The following is a 19,783-nucleotide window of genomic DNA, read 5'->3' as shown; positions in this document are numbered from 1 at the left end:
CAGGACATGGGGCAGTGGGTTTAAACTGAAAGAGGGTAAATTTAGATAGGATATAAGGCAGAATTTTTTTACAATACAGTTGGCAAGACACTGGAACAGGTTACCCCAAGAAGGACTGGATGCCCCATCCCTGGCAGTGTCCAAGGCCAGGTTGGATGGGGCTTTGAGCAACCTGGTCTAGTGGGAGGTGCCCCTGCCTGTGGCAGGGGGTTGGAACTAGATGATCTTGAAGGTCCTCTCCAACCCAAACCATTCTTTGATTCCAGGATTCTACTAGGATCTAAATGATTTGGTGTTTAAACAACTAAACTGTGGTTTTAATCATGGGGGAATTTTTTTTAATTGAGCATGTTTTCAAGCCCTTCACCAGCAATATTTTAAGGTAACAGAGTGACAAAGTAATTGGCAGGGAGAATACATGGGGTGTGCTGCCTTCTTTGATACCTTAGTCTAAAGAAGAGGGTGGATTTCCACTATGGAAATTTCCACACATAGCAGAAGAAATCTGGCCTCCATATACTGTAAACAAACACTATTAATAAGTTTTTGAAAAGGAGCAATCCTATGATTTTTTACAGTGAGACTATTAAAGTTTTCCAATGTGGACCTCAACAGGTTGCTGGATATTAAAGATTTATACTAAATCTATAATTTTCTGTTTGTTTGTTTTTTCTTTATGGTTTAATGTGAAAAGATAAGAATAAAATTGGAAAAAGACATTGAAAAAAAAGTAGCCTGTGCCTTTAATTGTTAGAGGACAGATCTGCAAGTGAAGCATGCCTGTAGCTTGTAATTTTCAAGTATCAGGGGCAGCAAATGAACACTGATAAGGCTGCCTGCTGGCTAGGGCAGTAAGAGCTTTTCTCAGCTAGAAGCGATTTCTCCACACAGCAAATCCTTCCCTCCCCACTACAGAATATGAGAAGAAATAAATAGGTCAAGCTTGCGGTGCTAAAGCCCTCTGAGTGTGCATCTGTAAATAAATTAAATTAAAACAGTTAAACAGAGACACGTCTGAAAAACTAATACTACTTATCCTTTCTACTTTTTTCCCAGTTTTTCCTAGTGCTTTTCCTGCTATGAGTGCTTCATTGTGTTGTGAGTGAGTGTAAAAACCCAAACCAACACGAAGAACTGATTAGCAACCCTACAACAACAAAACAGCTGCCTTGTGGGAAAAATGGTCTGATTTAAGTTTCCAGTGGAGCATTAGGAAAAACTTAAAATTATTTTCTAGAAAACCTTGAAAACATGGAAACACCATTTATTTCTAATTGGTTCCTGTGGTCTACCCTGCTGCTGAGTCAACGGTTGCCTTGACTCTCAGGGAAAACAAGGACAATCCTATCTATGTGCAAGTGTAGACTGGATCCTTCTCCCAGCTCTCCTTATACTGTAATTTTATAGTTGGCTTACTGCAGCAAAGGTGTACTTACAAAACAAATTATATACATATAGTTACAATAATTAGAATGCTTTTCCATTGTGTTTCCAGACATTATTAGGAAACAGAACAAAAAACTTTGCATAAAATATCTTTCTCCACGCTCAGAGAAATGAACTGAATTAGGTGGCACAAGACAAAGTTTCTATTCATAAAGCAGTTATTAATTTTACAGCCTTTACAGCCCCTCTGTGCTCCTTTTTTCAGTGGTGAAAAGAGACTGAAGCAGATTATTTGGGTTAGAGCAAAAAGCCATTTCTGCACCAACGTTTGATCCAGTCCTGAGGACAGCTTAGCAGAAAAAGAGAACCTGTTTTTTGGCACATCTGGAGTGCACTTTACTGGGGCAGGGCATTTCTTTGTTCATTCTCCACTTATTAAACTATTCCTCACTTTTGCCCTTCCAGTCCTCCCCCTATGCCACTGTGGGGAGTGGGTGAGTGACAGGGTGGGGGTTATCTGCCAGCCAGGGACAACCCACCACAGCCTCAAATGGTTGTCGGCCCTGGATGCGCATTTAGAGAGCGTTGCTATGTGCCTGTTCTACTCTCCTGCTCTGCTATACCTGCTACCTCTTTAGCTGGTTTGTTTATCATCAGAGACAGAATACCAGGCTGTGAACAATTGGTCTTGTCCAGTACAGCCATTTCATATTCTTACATTACTAAAACTTACCCCAGTAACCAGTGCTCCAGTGCAGCATTGCTTGATTTCTGCTGTTATTTCGCAACTCTTTCTCATGTGCTGGTAACTGTTTTCCAATAGCAGTTGCAGTCAGGGCCAGACCCTGATTCCAGGATCAACTGAGATCAGCTTTTCTTTATATAGAAAAACATATGTCTTCCTTATGAATGCCTTACAAGCCATTCAAAGCCAAATTCAGAGGAGTTTTAACAAATGTATGGGAAGTTTTTAACACAGTGCTAGGAACTTGAAAGAAATCAGATTGTTCCTCATTTCCATGGAGTTTTACCAACAAAACTTACCTGCACTTCAACTGTGTTCAGCAGGGAATCAGGACATTACAGCAAAAAATATCCAACCCCTTCAGTATAACTCTGGTTTCCAATTAGTTTTATAGCCTTGGTCATGTACATGTTCGTCTGCTTCTCCTCATTCAGAAAATTCATTCTCCATACAGCTCCACAGAGCTTTTGAACTGTCAAATACCTGCTAACCTATGCATTGTCCTTCTGTAGCTTTAGATCCTCATCATGGCTGACACAGAGGTGCTCTCCTTCGATGACAGGCAGCAAGGTGCCAATCTGAATAAAAACTTTTGACTCCAAATCTCTTTTGACGTGTTCTGACTCCAGTTTCCCAGCTGGCATGAAAAGCAGTAAACGAATCTTGTTAGTTGCTTAACTGGCTGTAATTTCCACTCCCACAGCCTAACGCTCCGTTTAAAGATATTACTCAAAGTTCCTTGCCCTAACAATAACATCTACCCTGGAAATCATGGACAGGAGAGAGAAGAATGGATAAATGCCTCCTCTTCCCAGTGTGGATGTAAGCCTAAAGAGGCACAAGTCACTGAGACCATCGTCAAGCTTGGTACTTCAGTCTGGGTGGGAATGTGGCGACATTATATGACATTCCCCCACCATCCCTCTCTTTCCAGAAACCCACTGAAATCTGAAGGTCTTCCAGGGCCATTCTCAAGGAAACTCCAGCATTGTGGGAAGACATGAGGCTGTCTCAAGGAAGACCAGCACCTACCAGTCTGCACTGATAAGGTTCTGTAGGAGACATCCATCAACCTAAGTACTAGTTTAATGAAGATACTGGATATAAGGATAATGCTTTTCTGAAGGCAGCCTTTAGTGGTCATACTCAGCCTTAATACAGCCTTACCTTAACAGCAATGTTTAGGCTGAGGTGACCAGGCACTGATTACTGAAGATGTGGATAGGAGAAAGAAATAACTTCGAAGTTATTTCTGGATACCTGACTCCATCTGTAGCTGGTGCAAGATCTTCTCCACCTGTGCCTGTACTTCCCTAGCAGGTTCAAAGCAGGCAGAGAGTAGGTGGCCCTGAGACCTATACTGCATCCAAGAAGGCAAGTTTATTTGTGATGCTTGGATCTAGATTTGCATACACAAAGATAGCCTGAGACTTATGGTCTCTCCTTCACCAGTAAGTCTGAATTTCAGTACCCTTTTAGGAAAAAAAGAAGTTAAAACTACAGTTGAATCTATGATCCATTCCAAAGAAAAGTTGAAGAAGTCCAGTACTTAGAGGTGGAAACAACTATAGGTTAAAAACCCCATCAGTATCCTGGTATTTGGAACACATAAACCACTGAAAGCTAAGCATCTGTATGAGCCTTTAGAGAAGGATGTCTGGTGCTCCTATAATTGAAGGCGGCCCTAAATATTTCAGAGAAGGCAGCCAGAAGAAGAGGATATTTGTGCTGTAGAAGACATACTTGGAGAACTATCAGAGTAGGCTGGGGGTGGAGCAGGAAAACCAGGAGACTAGCCATAGGCCTTGAAGATCATATAGTGACCCCCAACTTTCCTACTTCTCCCTCAAGAGGAGTAATTGGGGAAGACAAAAGAGGAGCCAGAAGGTAGAACACTGAAGTAAATCGTTTTAAACTCCTCATCCCCTAGCCTTTTGTCCTTATCTGAATTTAGCAAAACAGCTTGAAAAGGCTGCCTAGCTGAGAATCATTCCTGGCTGACAAATAGCCTCTTACACAAAGGGCTGGTTGCTGCTTAGCTAGCAGTTTGAGGCACACTGCCCTGCACAACAGGACTAAAGAAACTTTGAAACCTAGGCAGTTATCTCTCTTGTTCTCTGTGGAAGATGCATGCCAGAGTTTTTCTTTGGATACGGCCAAGATAGTGACCTGGCACAAGTCACTGTGACCTGGCACAAGTGACCTGCTTCATCCTCTCCTAGCATGCAAGAAATAGAAGCTGTAGGTAGTTGAAAGTGGAGGGGAGGACAAAAAGGCACTTGGCTCCTAACAGGCTTTTGAGTGCCTCATGACACAAAAGCTGAGACAACCACACATCTATGGTAGTGACAAGATGCAGGCTTTCACAACAGCGAGAAGATGGTGAGAAGATGTTAGGAGCAAATGCATCTCTCAAGTGACAGCAGCAACTAGTAAGAATTTGCAACAATATTCTCATATCCAAGAAGAAGTGCCTTTAGAAAGACATCCACTGGATTTTTAAGAATAAATGGAGAGCGGCAAAATGTTTTGCCTCCAATTATAAAATGCTATTGACTTGGATCTCATAGTTTATGGACTATCTGCTTCTGCTCTTACTGATCAAATTCTTCATTAATTTAAAGCTGCAGCTAGACTAGCTAAATCTAGTCTACTGGGTTTACTCAATGATTTTGAGAAATGAAGTCTGCGTGTCTGCATGAATTGGGCTGGAAGGCCCTTCTTCCTGTTTAAAGACAATAACATTTAGAGCTTTAAATGCTATGTCAATTTAAATGTTATAATGTTTCACAATCACGTATTTAAACACAGAAATCTGTTTATTTACCCAAACAAAACAGAGGAAATGATTCCAGCCCTCAGGTTTTGAATTCTCATTTAAATATGTGAACATCAGTTCACAACTTAGAGATGTTTGTGTATCTATGTACCTCCAAAATACTCATATTTCATAGGCTTTTTCACATTAATATTCACCAACAGTATCACAAAAGTTCTTTTTCTTTTACATAACTGTAAGCAACAGTAATTCTAGAAACACTAGAGAAAAAAAAGCATAGCAATGTCCACAGTTACAAGAAAAAGTGCACATTACTTGGTCACAATCACAGTCATTACTTGGAAAACTATATGTAACAAGTAGATATAAAATATCACTGATGCCTTAAACTCATTGTCAAAAACGGAATTACATAAAATTTTGTACATGAAATAAGGCAAATTTAGGAATGCACAAGAAACTTGTTATTCAACAAAAGCTAAACAACAGAACAGATAGTACAGTAAGCATAAACTAAAGTACTTTTTCTATATACTTAAAAATAAGCCTGCCGTAGTGCACAAAGAAAACACCATTAATGTGTAATCAATATTATAAAATAAGAAATAGAGGGGTTGGGAAGAGTGGGGAAGGGGAGAGAAGAGTTTTATTATAGTTGCAGCTGCATCCATTTACAGTTTTGTACATGTTTTAGCTAGGCCTGGGAATTATACAAATCGTACCAGAAGTGTCAATGACCTTCCTTGGTAAGAATTTTGTTTAAATTAAGGAAAAGAAAATAAATACACACAAGAGTGCAAATTTTCAGATTGTCACTTGCAACCTCTTAACATTCATCATCTACATCCAATCACAACTAGAGGGACTTGTATAGGACAGCAGCAGTGATCATGGAGTTAGATGAGCTTACCGTAAGAAATCAATTTATCTTTTTTATTTCTCAATGATATGTCTTTTTTTAAAAAACCCTCAACTCTTTATTAATTGCTAATAAAGCTGCAATATATTACAGAATGGAGTTGAGAATGGTATGAATGCAGGAAATGCATGCTTCCTTTGGAAGGTATTCCATAGATGACAATTTACAGTACACGGGGGAAGAATTATCCAGCATCAAGAGTTACTTGTTGTAGAAAGAATATGAAGTTGGGGAGAAGGGCACAGTCAGGGGTTCAAGAGAGGAAGGGGGGACTTAAAATAGCTCCTCAAAACATTTTCAGGACCAGTGAAAAAGTTTACCAAAGTAAAAATGAAAAATCTTGAATGAAAACAAAAATCTTTCGTTTTGTTTTTTATAAAAATTACATTTTTTTAAAATACAAGATCCTTTTAACTGTAATTGTGCCCTGTAGCAACAGGACATTTGGCAACGTCTTGCAATATACTGCAGCTTTAAGTCCAATGAGTCAGTATCACATTCCACTAATATTGCACTTGGATCTTGAACCATATTTTTTTAAGCCATCACAGCATCTTCTGTTTCCTCCACTTGTTAGAATGAGTTAATTTCTAGCCACTTTTTCGATATTTATGCTGACACACTAAAACAAAAGCAATAGGCTGGACACAGTAAAGTACCTCTGAAATACCAGAGGTCGAAGTTCACTTGAAGCACCTTAACACATCACTTTATGGATCAAGAACAGTGTGGCATTATGGTAATTAACTCTCCTAAAAGACTGTGCAGTAACTGAAGTGTGTGCTCTGGGAAATCAAAATGTCATTAGTGGAAACTCTGAGATAAGACCAGGCCAGTGTGAAGGTCACATGACTCAGTTCTGCTGCAAAATAAGGTTTTCCAGTTCATCTGCAGAACGCAATAAAAATGCGGCTGATTCTCGATACCCTGCCACAAGCTGCCTCACTGCATTTATTTCAGTTGGACTCAGCTGGGGTCTAGAGCTCGAACTACTGGAGGATCCAGAGCTGGTTGCTAACTGCCTCTTCATACTGAGATCTGTTGGACCTGCAGATAACAAAGGAAAAGAAAAGAAGTTTCAGATTTGCTGCCAGAGACGTTTCACAGGTTTGTAGCTACAAATGCAGAGTAGCAAAATCTGCTCTCTGCTGGGTGCCAGTGAGAAGTAGCAAAAACAAGCAAAAACTGCCTTGTTGCCTTGACAGGAATCACAGTGATTTATACTTATATATGACAGAACCCTCTAAGTTTAATTTACATAACACGAGGGGCAAGTCCACTGCCCGCAGAAAATTACCCTCTGGGGGGTATCCCAACAGTGTAAGCCACTTGCAGTCCAACACTCCCCTGGGATCTGATGCCTGGTGAGCAGGCAGAAGGTTCACCTCCTGTGTCTCCCCCAGCTCCAGCTGCCATTGTAGCCTTCATGGCAAGCTGCACACTTGCAGTTTTTTATCACAGAATATCAAACTTATGTTCTCTTGATATCTATTCTCACATTTTGTGCTTCAATCAGCATGCAGCCAGATCATGAATCCCTTACAGATGCAGATAAATGGTCATTCACTTGACTGGCCCTGACACCATGTGATTGCTTATATAAATAGCTGGGCATGAATGAGATTAGGCTGGCGACAATCTGGCTGCCTCAGTGAGGGCTACACTATCAACGTGCTGGGGCTGCACACAGCCAGCAATATGTTGCAAGGATCTTGTAAGGCCTGAACACTGACAAGAGAATCTGCAGCAATCACCATGTTGCATTGGCAGCTTATACCGATATGCTTAGAACACTTCATCAAAGAATATTCTCGAGAGCTGCAGAAGACAGCACTCCTGAGGGCAGTCTGCAGGTTACTGCGATTGGCAAAAACATCTGCCATCATGGAGTTTGGCTTTGTTTGGAATTTCCCTATTTGACCATATTTGACCGTTATTAATCAGCTGGAGATGTATGGTGATTTGATGAGATGTTTGAGTTTTCCACTCAACGCAATACATTTTTTTCTTCCTGTAGAGTACATTTGGACAGGTAAATTGGACTGCGGACTTTTTTAAACATAGAAGGATACAGATAGCAAGTGTGTGTATCAAGAAACTTATTATGTGCAAATCATGAAAAATATGACTCATTCATTTGACAGTGTAGCAAATCTATACTTCTGGCAGGCAGAAGATCAGACTAGCCTGATATTCATCTTAATACTCTCCTGGAAATTAGGATCAAGTTATCCAAAGCAATGTATCTTGCTTTCCAATGAGAAAAATGTCACTGTTCAATTTCACCTGACAATGTATGTCGATGACAAGAGTTTCACTGGATGGACCTTGCTTCCTAAGAAGACTGGAATAATTTTAAAATTTAGCATATTCAACTGCAGAATACAGAACACACCAATTCATACTTTAGAGGTTCTCCTAAATAATCCCATCAGAATCACAAGATTCAAAAACAGACTCACTATTTTAAGCACTAATGGGAAGAGATGTACTGATTTCCAGAAGCTAAAGATCTGGTCATAAACCTTTTTCTGTCTTTTATGTTTATGTAGAGATGTGGCTCAGATGACAAAGAATGTGGAGATTGCCATGTCCCCACACTCGCTGAAGTTAATGAAAATCTCCTCTTGAGTGAATGAAAGCGGAGCTGGGACTATGAAAAGAAAATTCTCACACGGACAGGGTCCTATTAGATCTTATTTCCTACTATGCAACTAGCATGAACAGCACTTAGCCTTACAACCGTATTATCCAGTTTTACACAGGCATAAATGAACTGACTTTTAAATGACTTCTAGTGTACAAAGCATAAATAAAAGCACAATTAGTTCAGTGAATTTGTTTCACTGTGACCTCACGCTGCAGGGAAACAATCACAGTGTAAAGAAGCTCAGAGGATATTTCCAAGTAAAATCTTAACCAAGCACAGAGAAGAAGGGTATACAAATCATAAAGCCAGCTGGATTGAATGGTTGTAAGAAGCCATTAAAGACTTCTATATTTATTGAGGTGGTAGTGAAAAATCTACCACTGACATATTGAGGGAATTGTGCTCCATAAGAACCTACTTTAACTTTTATGTTCTTTCCTTGACTCTCATTCATATCACAGCCAAAACCACACACACAATATATGGCAGAACAGAGCTTCTGCAGCAAGAGCATGTCTTTTTCTGAGACAAAACCAAAGGCCTTTTCTCATTGGTAATCCGGATTTTAAAGTGACTGAATAAAGTTTGTATAATAATATTAAGTCTATTTCACTCATAAAAGGAAAATACATAGAAATGTGCTTGCTTACATCTCTGAGGTTTTCCTTACAAAAAATGATGACACAAAGTAAAAGCACCACTCTGAAAGGAAAACTAGGAGAAGACCAGATGTCCAGCACACATAAATCAGTGTAACTCCTCACAAGTCCATAGGGTCACAGTGGTTTACACAAACAGAAGATCTGGCTCTATATTCCTAGATGTCTGGATTGAATGTCATGAGAGAAGTTTTTTAACATTTCTGCATATGTATCTTTGAATCCCTGAAGATACTGGAAATAAAGATTGTGGAAGTGCAAATCTGCAGTCTGCATACACAAGGAACCATCAGGACTCAGGACTCCTGTTCGTCTGGGGGACTTCTTTCGTATACGGCATTCTTATACACAAAGGAAATAAGAAATCTTGGATTTTAACTTACCCCAGCTCCTTCAAACTACTTGATTTTTTTTCTTTCTATCTACTAGGAAAATAGGATTTTACCTTACTCCCCAGCTCCTGTCTGGTACTTAAAAAGTCACAGTGCTGTCCTCCTTCCCCTCAAAGAAAAGCCCCTGAGCAAAAAAGCAAAGAAATCCACACACAGAGAAGAGTGCTCATGGCTATGGTTTCAGGACAGTCAGTACACCTGTGCCTTTTCAGGAAGGGAAGCTGCGCGTGCTGGCAGAACGCTGAACAGAAAGAGAACAAGCCATGCTTGATGTCAGGATAAGGATTTTAGTTCTTTTAATTATGTTATGTGACCCCCTACACCTCACTTCCAAAGTTTGTCTATGACAACTCAGGCTTTATATCTGGAAGAATACCCTCACTCACAGACTAGCCCCTGGATGTATTGTACTGGTCTCAGCTTTTAATTGCTGTGATAGACACTCATTGCCAGTGCTATCAATTCTTAAAGGTTGTCCAAGCTGCTATATGCTAAAAATTCTATCAGTTATCTGTAACTTCATCAGTCATACCTGGTCATTCAGAAAATTAGGAATAAATACATCTTATTCTTAGAGTGTAGATTTTTCCTGTGTAATTTTATGCAAATCAGCTATTGAAATGTTGGAACCTAAATATTGCTCATAAATATCTACCACATTTTTTTACCTAGACAAATAAACCCAGCTGATTCTGGATATTCTTCAAGGCTTAAAATAGCTGGTGAAGGTAGACACTTCATGTACCTCTATCTCCAGAAGCCATCACTATGGATGACTAAACCTGGAGAAAGCCAAACAGCTTTGTCATCATTTCTTTTAATAACTATTCCTACTCTTAATAGAACTATTTCCTTAGTTTATTTGACATTATTTAGTAAGCTGCCAGTCTTCACAGGAACAAGGAAGTGTATCCTCATACAGAGGGAAATTTAAGTATTTTTGCAACGAATTTTGCAGTGTCGGGTTCCTCCAAGGTGACACTGCACATTTTAGCATACAGCTTCCTATCCTGGAGTACTTCAGGACAATTAAAAATCATGACTGCAAACATTATTAGGTTCCACAGTGTCTGTATGCAAGCAAAGATTAAGAGTATATCATAGAGATGAAGACAGGATACTTTATTTATTTCTCTTAGTGCATACTATCATAACTCACAATTGTCACCTCCCATGTTTTTATAACAGCACAACATTCTCTTAAGCAGTGGTTTTAACAAGTTGCTGAGGCAGATCCTTTCTTTTATACTCTTTCAGAAGACTGAAGTATTGTCCTCTGCCTCTCGTGAAGGCCACCTGATTGACACTTTAACATGGCAATATTTTCAATTTACCTCAGTCCAGTTACACAGACCTAATTTCCCCTGTGAAACGAAATTGTTCTTTTTGGAACCACATCAAGCTGAATATGAGAACTCTGAAAACCTACTCTTAATGTGCTAGGCAATCATTTATCAAATTAGCTGCTAGGAATATCTGCCATTAAATACACTGCAGGACAAATGGCTTTTCTGTAAATTGCAAGACTTAAATGGAACTAGTTATTGCCTCATGCACTACACATTAGCAACATGATTTATATCAAATTCCAAAATATGGGTCAGACGTAGACATGCTGTTACTGATTGCTTAGACAGAATCAACTGTCTCAGCAAAAATCCCTTAAGAATTGTATGTTGTCATTGGGTAGCTACCAATCTTACAATTAACAGCTACTGAGAGAATAATAAATGTGTCAATGACTCTCAAAATGGTTATCACTATTGCAGATATTAATTTAGAATAACAAAATAATTTTAAAAAGCTATATGTGCTTAAGCAGCCATGCTTCTACATTTTCATTAATAGTTACGCAGCCTTTTTCATCAGTGAAGATGTAAAAAGCAGTGGCACTTATTTATAGAAAAATACATTTGTCCATGCCTTGAAATCTTTCTTGCCTATCTTTTCTATTATACCTCTCCCCTTTTTCCTCATGAATGGTTTCAAAAGTATGTACTAGAGTCTTACATACTCCAATAAAAGTAAATAGAAACAGCTATCAAAGTATGCTACTTTTTCCAAATCAGATATATTTATTACTGCAAGAATGTTTTATTGTGATATTACACATCTGTCAATGTTGCTTTGCCTCCTGCCTTCAAACACAGAGCAGATGTGAGTAACACTATTGTTTGAAGTGCCAGGAGATCTCAGATCAAGAAAACAGGGACTAATGAATTGGATCTTCTAAGTTTCCTTCTCCCTTCTACACTTTTCCCTCTGGAAAACATTTCTTCAGCTAGCTTAGCAGAAAAAAATGCTGGGTTGACTAAGGAAAGAGATATGAAAACAGAAATGCCTATAGCCCCTGATCATCATGCATTTTCAACAATCATCAAACACACTGGTTTGTGATGAAATGATTATGTGAGGTTCTCCAGTAATGTTTCCTATCCACCATAGGAGATTAATCAGGTGCCTGCCTTGTCTTAATGGCTCTCTCCTGAGCTTTGTGCAATGCTAGAAAAGTAGGATACTGCCCAATATACCCACAGACATCCCATCTCTATTCCTACGGTGGGAGCAGATTAATACTTGCATATGCCATGTGTCTGATAATTTGAAGAGGAGGAGGAAAGGGGATGAGGAATGTGAGGATGATTTTATTACAGAATTCAGCCAGCATTTCCCAGCAAGAAATTCCCACCTTCGCCACAACAATGGTCAAACCATTCAGCTTCTTCCAAGCCTACATTTTGCTTTTTTAAAATGGGACCAAACACACTCTCCTAGGTTCCTAACTCTATCACCCTTGTTCTGCACCCCTTCATGCCCCAGGCACCAGCTGTGTTAGAGACAAGCTGTTTCATCTCTTATCTCTTTCCACTTTGACGTCATTAGGGTAGCACTGAGAACACAGAAGACTGTGCAACAGTAGAGGTATAAAAAAGAGCCAGAGAGATCAACCACAGCAAAAAACATTCAACCCCTACATCATGGCTAGCCATGCTGTGGGTAACCCAGTCAGCACTTTAAGAATTAGCTATATACTGGATAGGCACCCTCCCCACTGTCACATACAAAAGTGAAGCAGCATTGCACAGCAGTATGAACTTCGGGAGCTTCCCCCAGTTCATCTTCAGCGAGGCTGCACCACCTGAAGGTTCAGGAGGCAGAAGGACCAGGAAGGCTGATTTGCACTTGTGTAAGAGACCTGGTTAAAGCAGGAAATGGCTGGGAGAGCTCAGCCCTTCTGGGCCTCTACAAGGGATTATCAGGGAGATGTGAACAGTGTGGTCAGAGTCTGACAGCTTCCAGCTGGACTGTGGGAACTGGTCATGGTCTGCAGGCCCGCCTGTGGGTGAGGAGGCTGAAAGAGAAGCCTACCAGGGCTTGTGGTGTGAACATACTCAGTTTCGGTGGGAGGACTCACCTGAGCTGGAAGGGGACTGGACGTTTGTGGTGCCTGCGATGCAGTGCTGAGTTGCGGCTGTGGTGGAGGTAGGCTGCAGATCTGTGTAGAAAAACAGAGACACAACAGCTGCTTTCTCTTACCATGACATGAGGGCTTGTTCTGCACGGCCCATCTGCCGCTGAGTCTGAAACATCCTTTCTTTTTACATACACAAAGGGAAATAACTGACATTTCTACCTAGAAAACCAGGTAATGATGCAGAAGAAACAACCTCACATCACAAGCACTGTCCACACCTCTTAGGGAAAACAGACTTCAGGAAAAGTGGTTGTGGAGAGCAAGGCTCTGACAAGCCTGCCCTGACTTCAGAGTAATGACAGCTGACAGTCAGCAGGAGATGGTGGATGGCAACCCACTGGACAGAAACACATGGGGAGGTGGGGTGATCTCACTCTGTCAGGAGAGGCTTAGGCATCATGCAGGGACTTCAACAGCTTCTGGCATCAGCAAGAGATTTTTCTCCTAACACAGCAGCCTGCCTCCCATCCTCACCCTTCTGCCCTCAAGCTGGGCCATCCCTCTAAGCTTGGTCCAGGTGTGATGGAGTGGGGCCAGCTGAAGCCTTGGTGGCTGGCTACAGGCTGGCAAGCAAGTTTTGTTTGCACCCACTGGGCTACCCCACCTTGTAGATTCTCCATTCAGTTCTGTAGCAGGAATAGCATTAGCCTTAAAAAGAGAGTCATGGAAATACACCCTTCTCAAAGAACAGCTCTCTTTTAAGATTTATAAGAATCAAGGACAACATGCCCACAGGCTTCTCCCCAACCCACAGATTTCTTGGTGATGGGGTGAAGGTTTCCAGCCAAGCTGGCTTGGCCTAAAGGGTTTAAAAGCAGGGGAAAAAAGAGACTTGGAGCTATAAGCCCAAGCCTTTTCCTGCTGTGCTTTTTTTCCTATCTACAATAAAGCAGGAATCACTGTACAAGCTGTTGCATTCTGCTTGCTCATATTGAGCAGTTGCATGAAGGCTTGCCCCATACAGTTGTGTAAGGAGCTAATTATGGTTCTGTAATTAGCCATGTGAAAGGACAGGCTGAGGAGAGAAACACTGCAACAGCAGGTGCAGAGAGGTCCCTGAGCCAGAGCTACCAAAACAGCTGGGCAAGCAGGTAGCTAAGATGGGATCAGAGTAGGGATGAACTTTATGGGGGAAGAAATAAGCAAATTCATTGAGTCACAGTACACAAAATACACGCATCAGTTGGACTACTAAATAGGAGAGCTAACTAGACACAGCCATTACATTACTGTTAGGGAAGGCCCAGAAATAGGTATTCAAGCATTGAGTTTTAGCTGTCTTTTGCAACTTTTCCTTTTTTCCTGCTTTGCCAGATACACAAAACCGGACTGTATTTGTTTATACACACATCCTGACTGAGGTGCATATTTGTTTTCACTCTAGGAGAACATTTGTAAACATGGCAAGAACATTTCATGGGTTACTAAATTGAAAAGGAAATGCATTCTTAAATTTTCTCTTATGTCCTGAAAACAATTCACAAGCAAATATCCTGTCCTTCAGAAAGGGAACTCATTAACCATCATAACAGCCTTGCATATGTTTGGAACAAGAGTCCTTGAAACAGCATAACAACTGCAAGCAACTGTCCTGTGAGGTCTGTCAAGAGGGCAATGAAATTTTCTGATGCAAGTAGGGAAAGGCAAGGAAGAAGAAATGTTTGAGCCTATGTCAGTATGCAAACTGTAAGCATCCACTGGTCCCTTCACCCCAGCAATGCTATCCAGGGAAATGCAGTGCACTGCACAGTTCCCTGGCTGCGTTAGCTGTGCAGCATCTGGCACATCCGAATAACCACTGTTTGTCCTGCAAAACCCATCTTGAGCTTTAATTGTGAAAAAACACTGAAGTCCTCCACGTTAAAAGGTACAAAGAAAATGTTGCTTCTAATCAGAAAGCAACACTAATTTATGATGTTGAATTTGTACCTCATTTTTTAAAATTGCATGTTGAAGTGACATAGAATACTTTTGCCTAAACCCCACAATTCACTGAAAAATGGGAGTTGCAAAAATGTATCCTATTACAAGAGGATTGAAGGGAAGAACAAATACACAAAACAGTTGTGATTCCTCACAGTTTAAGATTATGTAAAACAGGACAAATCTGACGGTTTCTGCTGACAAATAACACATGGGGAGTTTAATGCTACCCTTAGCTGCGTAAAAGAGCTAATGCCAACTGTTTTCAGAAGATCTGGCTCAGATCTTCTCTGACACAATGTAAAAGAAAATTTTAAAGTTCTTGTTCATTTTTGCAAGAAATCATATTTCCACAGCCTGTCTTACTCTTATGAAAATATTTGATCAGAGATCATATTCAGTACCTCATATGTTTTTCATGCATATGGAAACCATTGTAATCATCATTCACTCTTTAAGTCAACGACTTTTGACAACTAAAATATTATCTTTTTAAAGCCTTCTGAAAACTTAATGCAAATCATTCACAGACCTTTGAGGATTTTGGGGCGGGAGGAAGGTGAGGAAGCAGGCACAACTGAAGGTCACTAGGACACCACATACCAATAACTCCACACAGGCTGCAGCCCTGATAACATTTTGAAAATTGCTTAGCATGTTGAATATAGAGGCTGTAGCTGAACAATAACCATCTTGCCTATGTCAGCCCACATACTGAAGCAGCACTCTCCTCAGCCAGAGACGGATCAGCCAGGACAAACCCCCAGGGATTTCCCTGTCCTCTGAGACATATTTTAAACATGGTTTTTGGAAGCAAGAGACCATCGGGCTTCCAGAGTAATCCCTTTTTGCTGACAGACAGACAATACCCTTGTTATCAGAATAGGCAAACCTTGTCCTTTGCTCTAAATTTGTATGAAATCAATGTGGGGGACTATTTCAAGCAAATAATACAATTCACTTACATTTGTCCATTACAAAAGCTTGCTAACGTAAGAAGAAAGGAATGTTGCCTAAATAAATGACACCACTGGGTTTTTTTTCAGAGGGGCATACAACCTCATGGTGACACACAATTACCTGCATCATTTTTAGTTTAGATTACAGAAGGATATGCTGATTTCTCATTTAACACTTGGCATGCCAGATCCTTATCTGAAGGAAAGTATTAAAGTAACTGGAAAGGCCATGTGAGAAATCTAGGTCAATTCATTTATGTTACAAAATACAGAGTTCAGTGTTTTCAAACTCCAGCCACAAAGATAGTGATGGCCTCAGTTTGTGATCAGTATAGGCAAGGGCAATAATGACAGGGTAGGTTCTCACAAAGTTATGTGAATTGACTGAAGATCTAACCCGGCATTTTTCTACTCAGCTTTGTTAGAGACTTCATGCTCAGTCTTGCCGTATTGTGAATTAGTCCCTTGAAACTGAAAGGAGACTAGCATGCAGTGAGCAAGTATCTTGCTCAGCAGTAGCTGTTTGTGGGATTGTGTTCCTGCTCATTATGGGATAATAGCCTATGGATATTGAACTCCTTGGACTAGCTTTCTGTGCAGCAGGGGGAAACGTACACATGAGCACATATACACACAGGCACATTTTGTAAGGAAACTTACCACTGCTAGAAGCATCGTTGAGATTTAGCAGCCCACCTCCGAGCCCTCTGTAACTATGGTAACTGTAGGTCCCATTGCCATTGATGTACAACACCTCCTGTGTGCTGGAAACAGCTGATGTTGAGTAAGTGACCTGGGCTGCCTCCTGTTTGTACTGCTTGTCAGCCGGAGCAGCCTCATCCTGCAAAAACAAGGACAAGTTTTGAATTATTGTTACATTTATCCTTGCACAAGAGGGTCTTTCCCATTGTTAAGACTCCACATCTATTGCTTTCAGAAAAATATAATACACGTTAAACAAGCACAGATGAGTTTTTGATTGATCATTGTTTCTTTTCAGAAATAAATAAACACGAATACAGGTTTCCTACAAATCTGAGAATATTTATTTGTGCTCCACAAGCCAGCCACACTGTTTCTCAAAGGAGAAGATGCATCCTCTCACCCTGAAGAGGTCACAGTCTCCTGCAAAACCCAACTCTGCCCAGAAACAGCATGGAAAGGATAGAAAAAAGCCATTACTTTCTGAGTACAAGAATAATTCTTCCAAGCCAGCGAATCACATCTTTCCTGACAAGACAAACCCATACAGAATGCACTAACCACTTCTTTTGACATATCAGCCTCAGAAATGACAGAAGAAATAGAGGAATGGAATAAAGCAGCATTTCCTGTGTTTGCAGAGGGCTGAGTAAGCGTTCATCCATACAAGGGCCAAGTGGTAAGCATGTGTCTACAAATGTGACTTGAAAGCATTTGTTTTCTGTGTATGAGCAATTGCAGTTTGTACACCATGAGTTGCCTTCAGTGTTCCCTGTTTGCCTCTTAGATATCTGCATAATATTTAACAGGATTTAGCACAACAGCCCTCCAATTTTCCCCTAAAGAAGACCATGTTTTAGGTGTATTTTTCCCCTTCTGCACTTACTGTAGCTACTGCTTAGAGCACTTCACCTCCACACATCGTCACAGAATGCCCCTGTGGCAACTTTAGTAATGACACAGGTGAAAAGAAAAGCATCAAGAGAAGATTTAATGTGTTTTAGTAGTTGGAAACTAGGAAAACTATCAGTGTGTGACTGCTCAACCCACCACAGGGGCCTGGGTGCCAGACCTTCTGATTTAGTCTGCAAACATGCTTGAACACTTTCTTTGTTTCTTTTAAGTTGTAGACTTTTTTCATGGGCCTGATTTTATACTCTTATCTAAGGAAAATATATTTCAGTGATTTCAAATGAAATGGATCTACAGAAGATCAGTATTTGAAAAACAAAGGTGAGAATGTTTGCCGATATTTTCAGAGTAGTTAACTGAAAAATGACCTGTCAGAATTATCTCCCCTTTATGTAAGACTTTTTCCATTTCATGCCTCTCTCGTCTGCACAATTCTTCTGCGGTTGCTAAATATACCAAACTTATTAAGAATGCTCTAAAATATCTCAAACCCTTTTTTACAATGCTTACTTAAAAATAAGAATGTGTATACCAGCACAGAGCAATCAAATAGTTCAAACAGTGCCCAGTCTGTGTGTTGAAGCAAAAAGGGTTCTGAAGCAGCTTTCCTGTTTGCATTAGAAGCAGTTGCCAATTCCACCTCTCAAACAAGACACTACCAGTTTCTGAGATTAAGACATCCCTGTCTTGTAGATATTTATTGGTGAAAGAGAATTGGGCACAACTGAGATGACTCAGGAGAAGTTATATACGTTATTAACAGATATTTTAATATTTAATACAGAACACTGAACCATCAGATAATTAATTCCATAAACAATCAGAACGGGGCCTCTTGGGCATTAATAGGACGTGAGGCAAAGCTTTGTATTGTTAAAAAAGCTGGCCAAACTGGTCTCCTATGCATTTTCTCAAGTAATAATAGGCTTAAACAAAGAGCCAAAATTGCAATGCATTTTTGTCAGGGGTTCAACTTTAACGTAATTTACCTTTTATCTCCGAAGGCCATTGCTGTCTCTTATAAGAGAAAATATATTATACTCTCTGAGAAAATATTCATAAGCTATACAGTAAAGTTCTATCTTGGCAACAAAGCTTAGTTCATTGTCCAAAACTTTAACATTCTGAAGGCTGACATGTTCTGTATCCTTATGTCTAAAACTAAATGATACCTCCTGCCACAGACTCACTCAGAGCCTCATTCTCACCAAGAGCAGTAAGGGATCTTCTGCAAATTTATCAAGGATTGGACTGTGCTCAAGGAGTGCAGTGCAAAGGGGACTAACTCTTATGGCTGAGCAGAGTATCTCGGGGGGCTGTCTCCTTATCCTGACTGCCTGGAACCCACAAACTTGCTGTCCCTGAATCTATATGTCCTCCAAAGTCAGTGCACTGAAGAGCTAACAGTGAGTTCCTTGCAGAGCCGATGCACTGAGCTTCTAGCAGAGGACACAGCAAGCAGAGCCTGTCCAGAGGGCACAGCAAGCGCACTTGGTGCATCTTGGTGCGCCAGCCCTTGTGTCAGAGCGAATGGCCAACAAGTGGGAGACCTGAGTTCTGGCTCCTTGTTGCAATGCACAGTGAAGAGGCAGAAAATTTGGGATGGCAGGTCTTTGCTAGCTATGGTGAGGAGGGTATCTGAACTCAGAGCTGCCATCTCCTAGCAACCAGGCTCAAAGAAAAACTACAGTGGGAGTTGTAGCTGAAGCTGTGCCACTCTGTGGAAAGAAACGCACGATTCGTAGGGCTACAGAGACAGCAAACAGACAGGGTGTATGACTCAGTTCTCTTTCAGAGAAGTGCTGTCCTGGGAGGCTTCCAGCCCTGCCCCGTGCCAGCTACTCCCTAATGAAAAACTCACAAGCTGCTCTGATGTCAGGAGTCCAAGACTGGGCCTGCACTGGCAAAGAGGGAACTTGGTAAGGAACTAACAGCAGCCCTGTGAACCGTGGTGTGCCATGTGCTGGAGCTTGAGGTGGAGCCCAGGCTTCCTGGTGGGGAAGGCACTACTCGGGGCGATGAAAGAGGTTGAGGAGGATGTGCTGAGCTCAGGACTCCTGGATCTGTGTATAAGCTCTAATCTCTCGGCCACTATACAAAAGGTGGCTTCCTCTAAATATTACATATACTTTTAAAGAGCAGTCCAATTACCTGTACCTAAATGATGAATAAGTTACCATGCATTTCACCTGAAATCTGGGCCTCCTTTAAGTGCTTAGCTTACTGTTTCAGGTTGACTAGGTGCAGAAGCAGGGCAGGATTTTTGGTGAGCATTTTTTGAG

General features: G+C 40.8%; 1 protein-coding gene across 3 annotated transcripts in view; it reads right to left on the bottom strand.

Moving 5' to 3' along the window:
* Positions 1-4,931: 4,931 nt before the first annotated feature.
* Positions 4,932-19,783, bottom strand: part of NOL4 (nucleolar protein 4) — a 189,820-nt gene continuing 174,968 nt past the window's right edge. For all 3 annotated transcript variants that reach the window (XM_030494464.1, XM_030494457.1, XM_030494474.1), the window contains 3 exons: positions 16,548-16,728; positions 12,946-13,026; positions 4,932-6,876 (listed from right to left, as the gene is read on the bottom strand). In XM_030494464.1, coding sequence (XP_030350324.1) covers positions 6,683-6,876; positions 12,946-13,026; positions 16,548-16,728 — 456 coding nt within the window. In that variant the 3' untranslated portion in view covers positions 4,932-6,682. The remainder of the gene's footprint in view (positions 6,877-12,945; positions 13,027-16,547; positions 16,729-19,783) is intronic.

The sequence above is a fragment of the Strigops habroptila genome, chromosome 1 (genome assembly GCF_004027225.2).
Source record: "Strigops habroptila isolate Jane chromosome 1, bStrHab1.2.pri, whole genome shotgun sequence".
In the NCBI taxonomy this organism is placed as follows: Eukaryota; Metazoa; Chordata; class Aves; order Psittaciformes; family Psittacidae; genus Strigops; species Strigops habroptila.
This window is presented reverse-complemented; position numbering and strand designations above follow the sequence as displayed.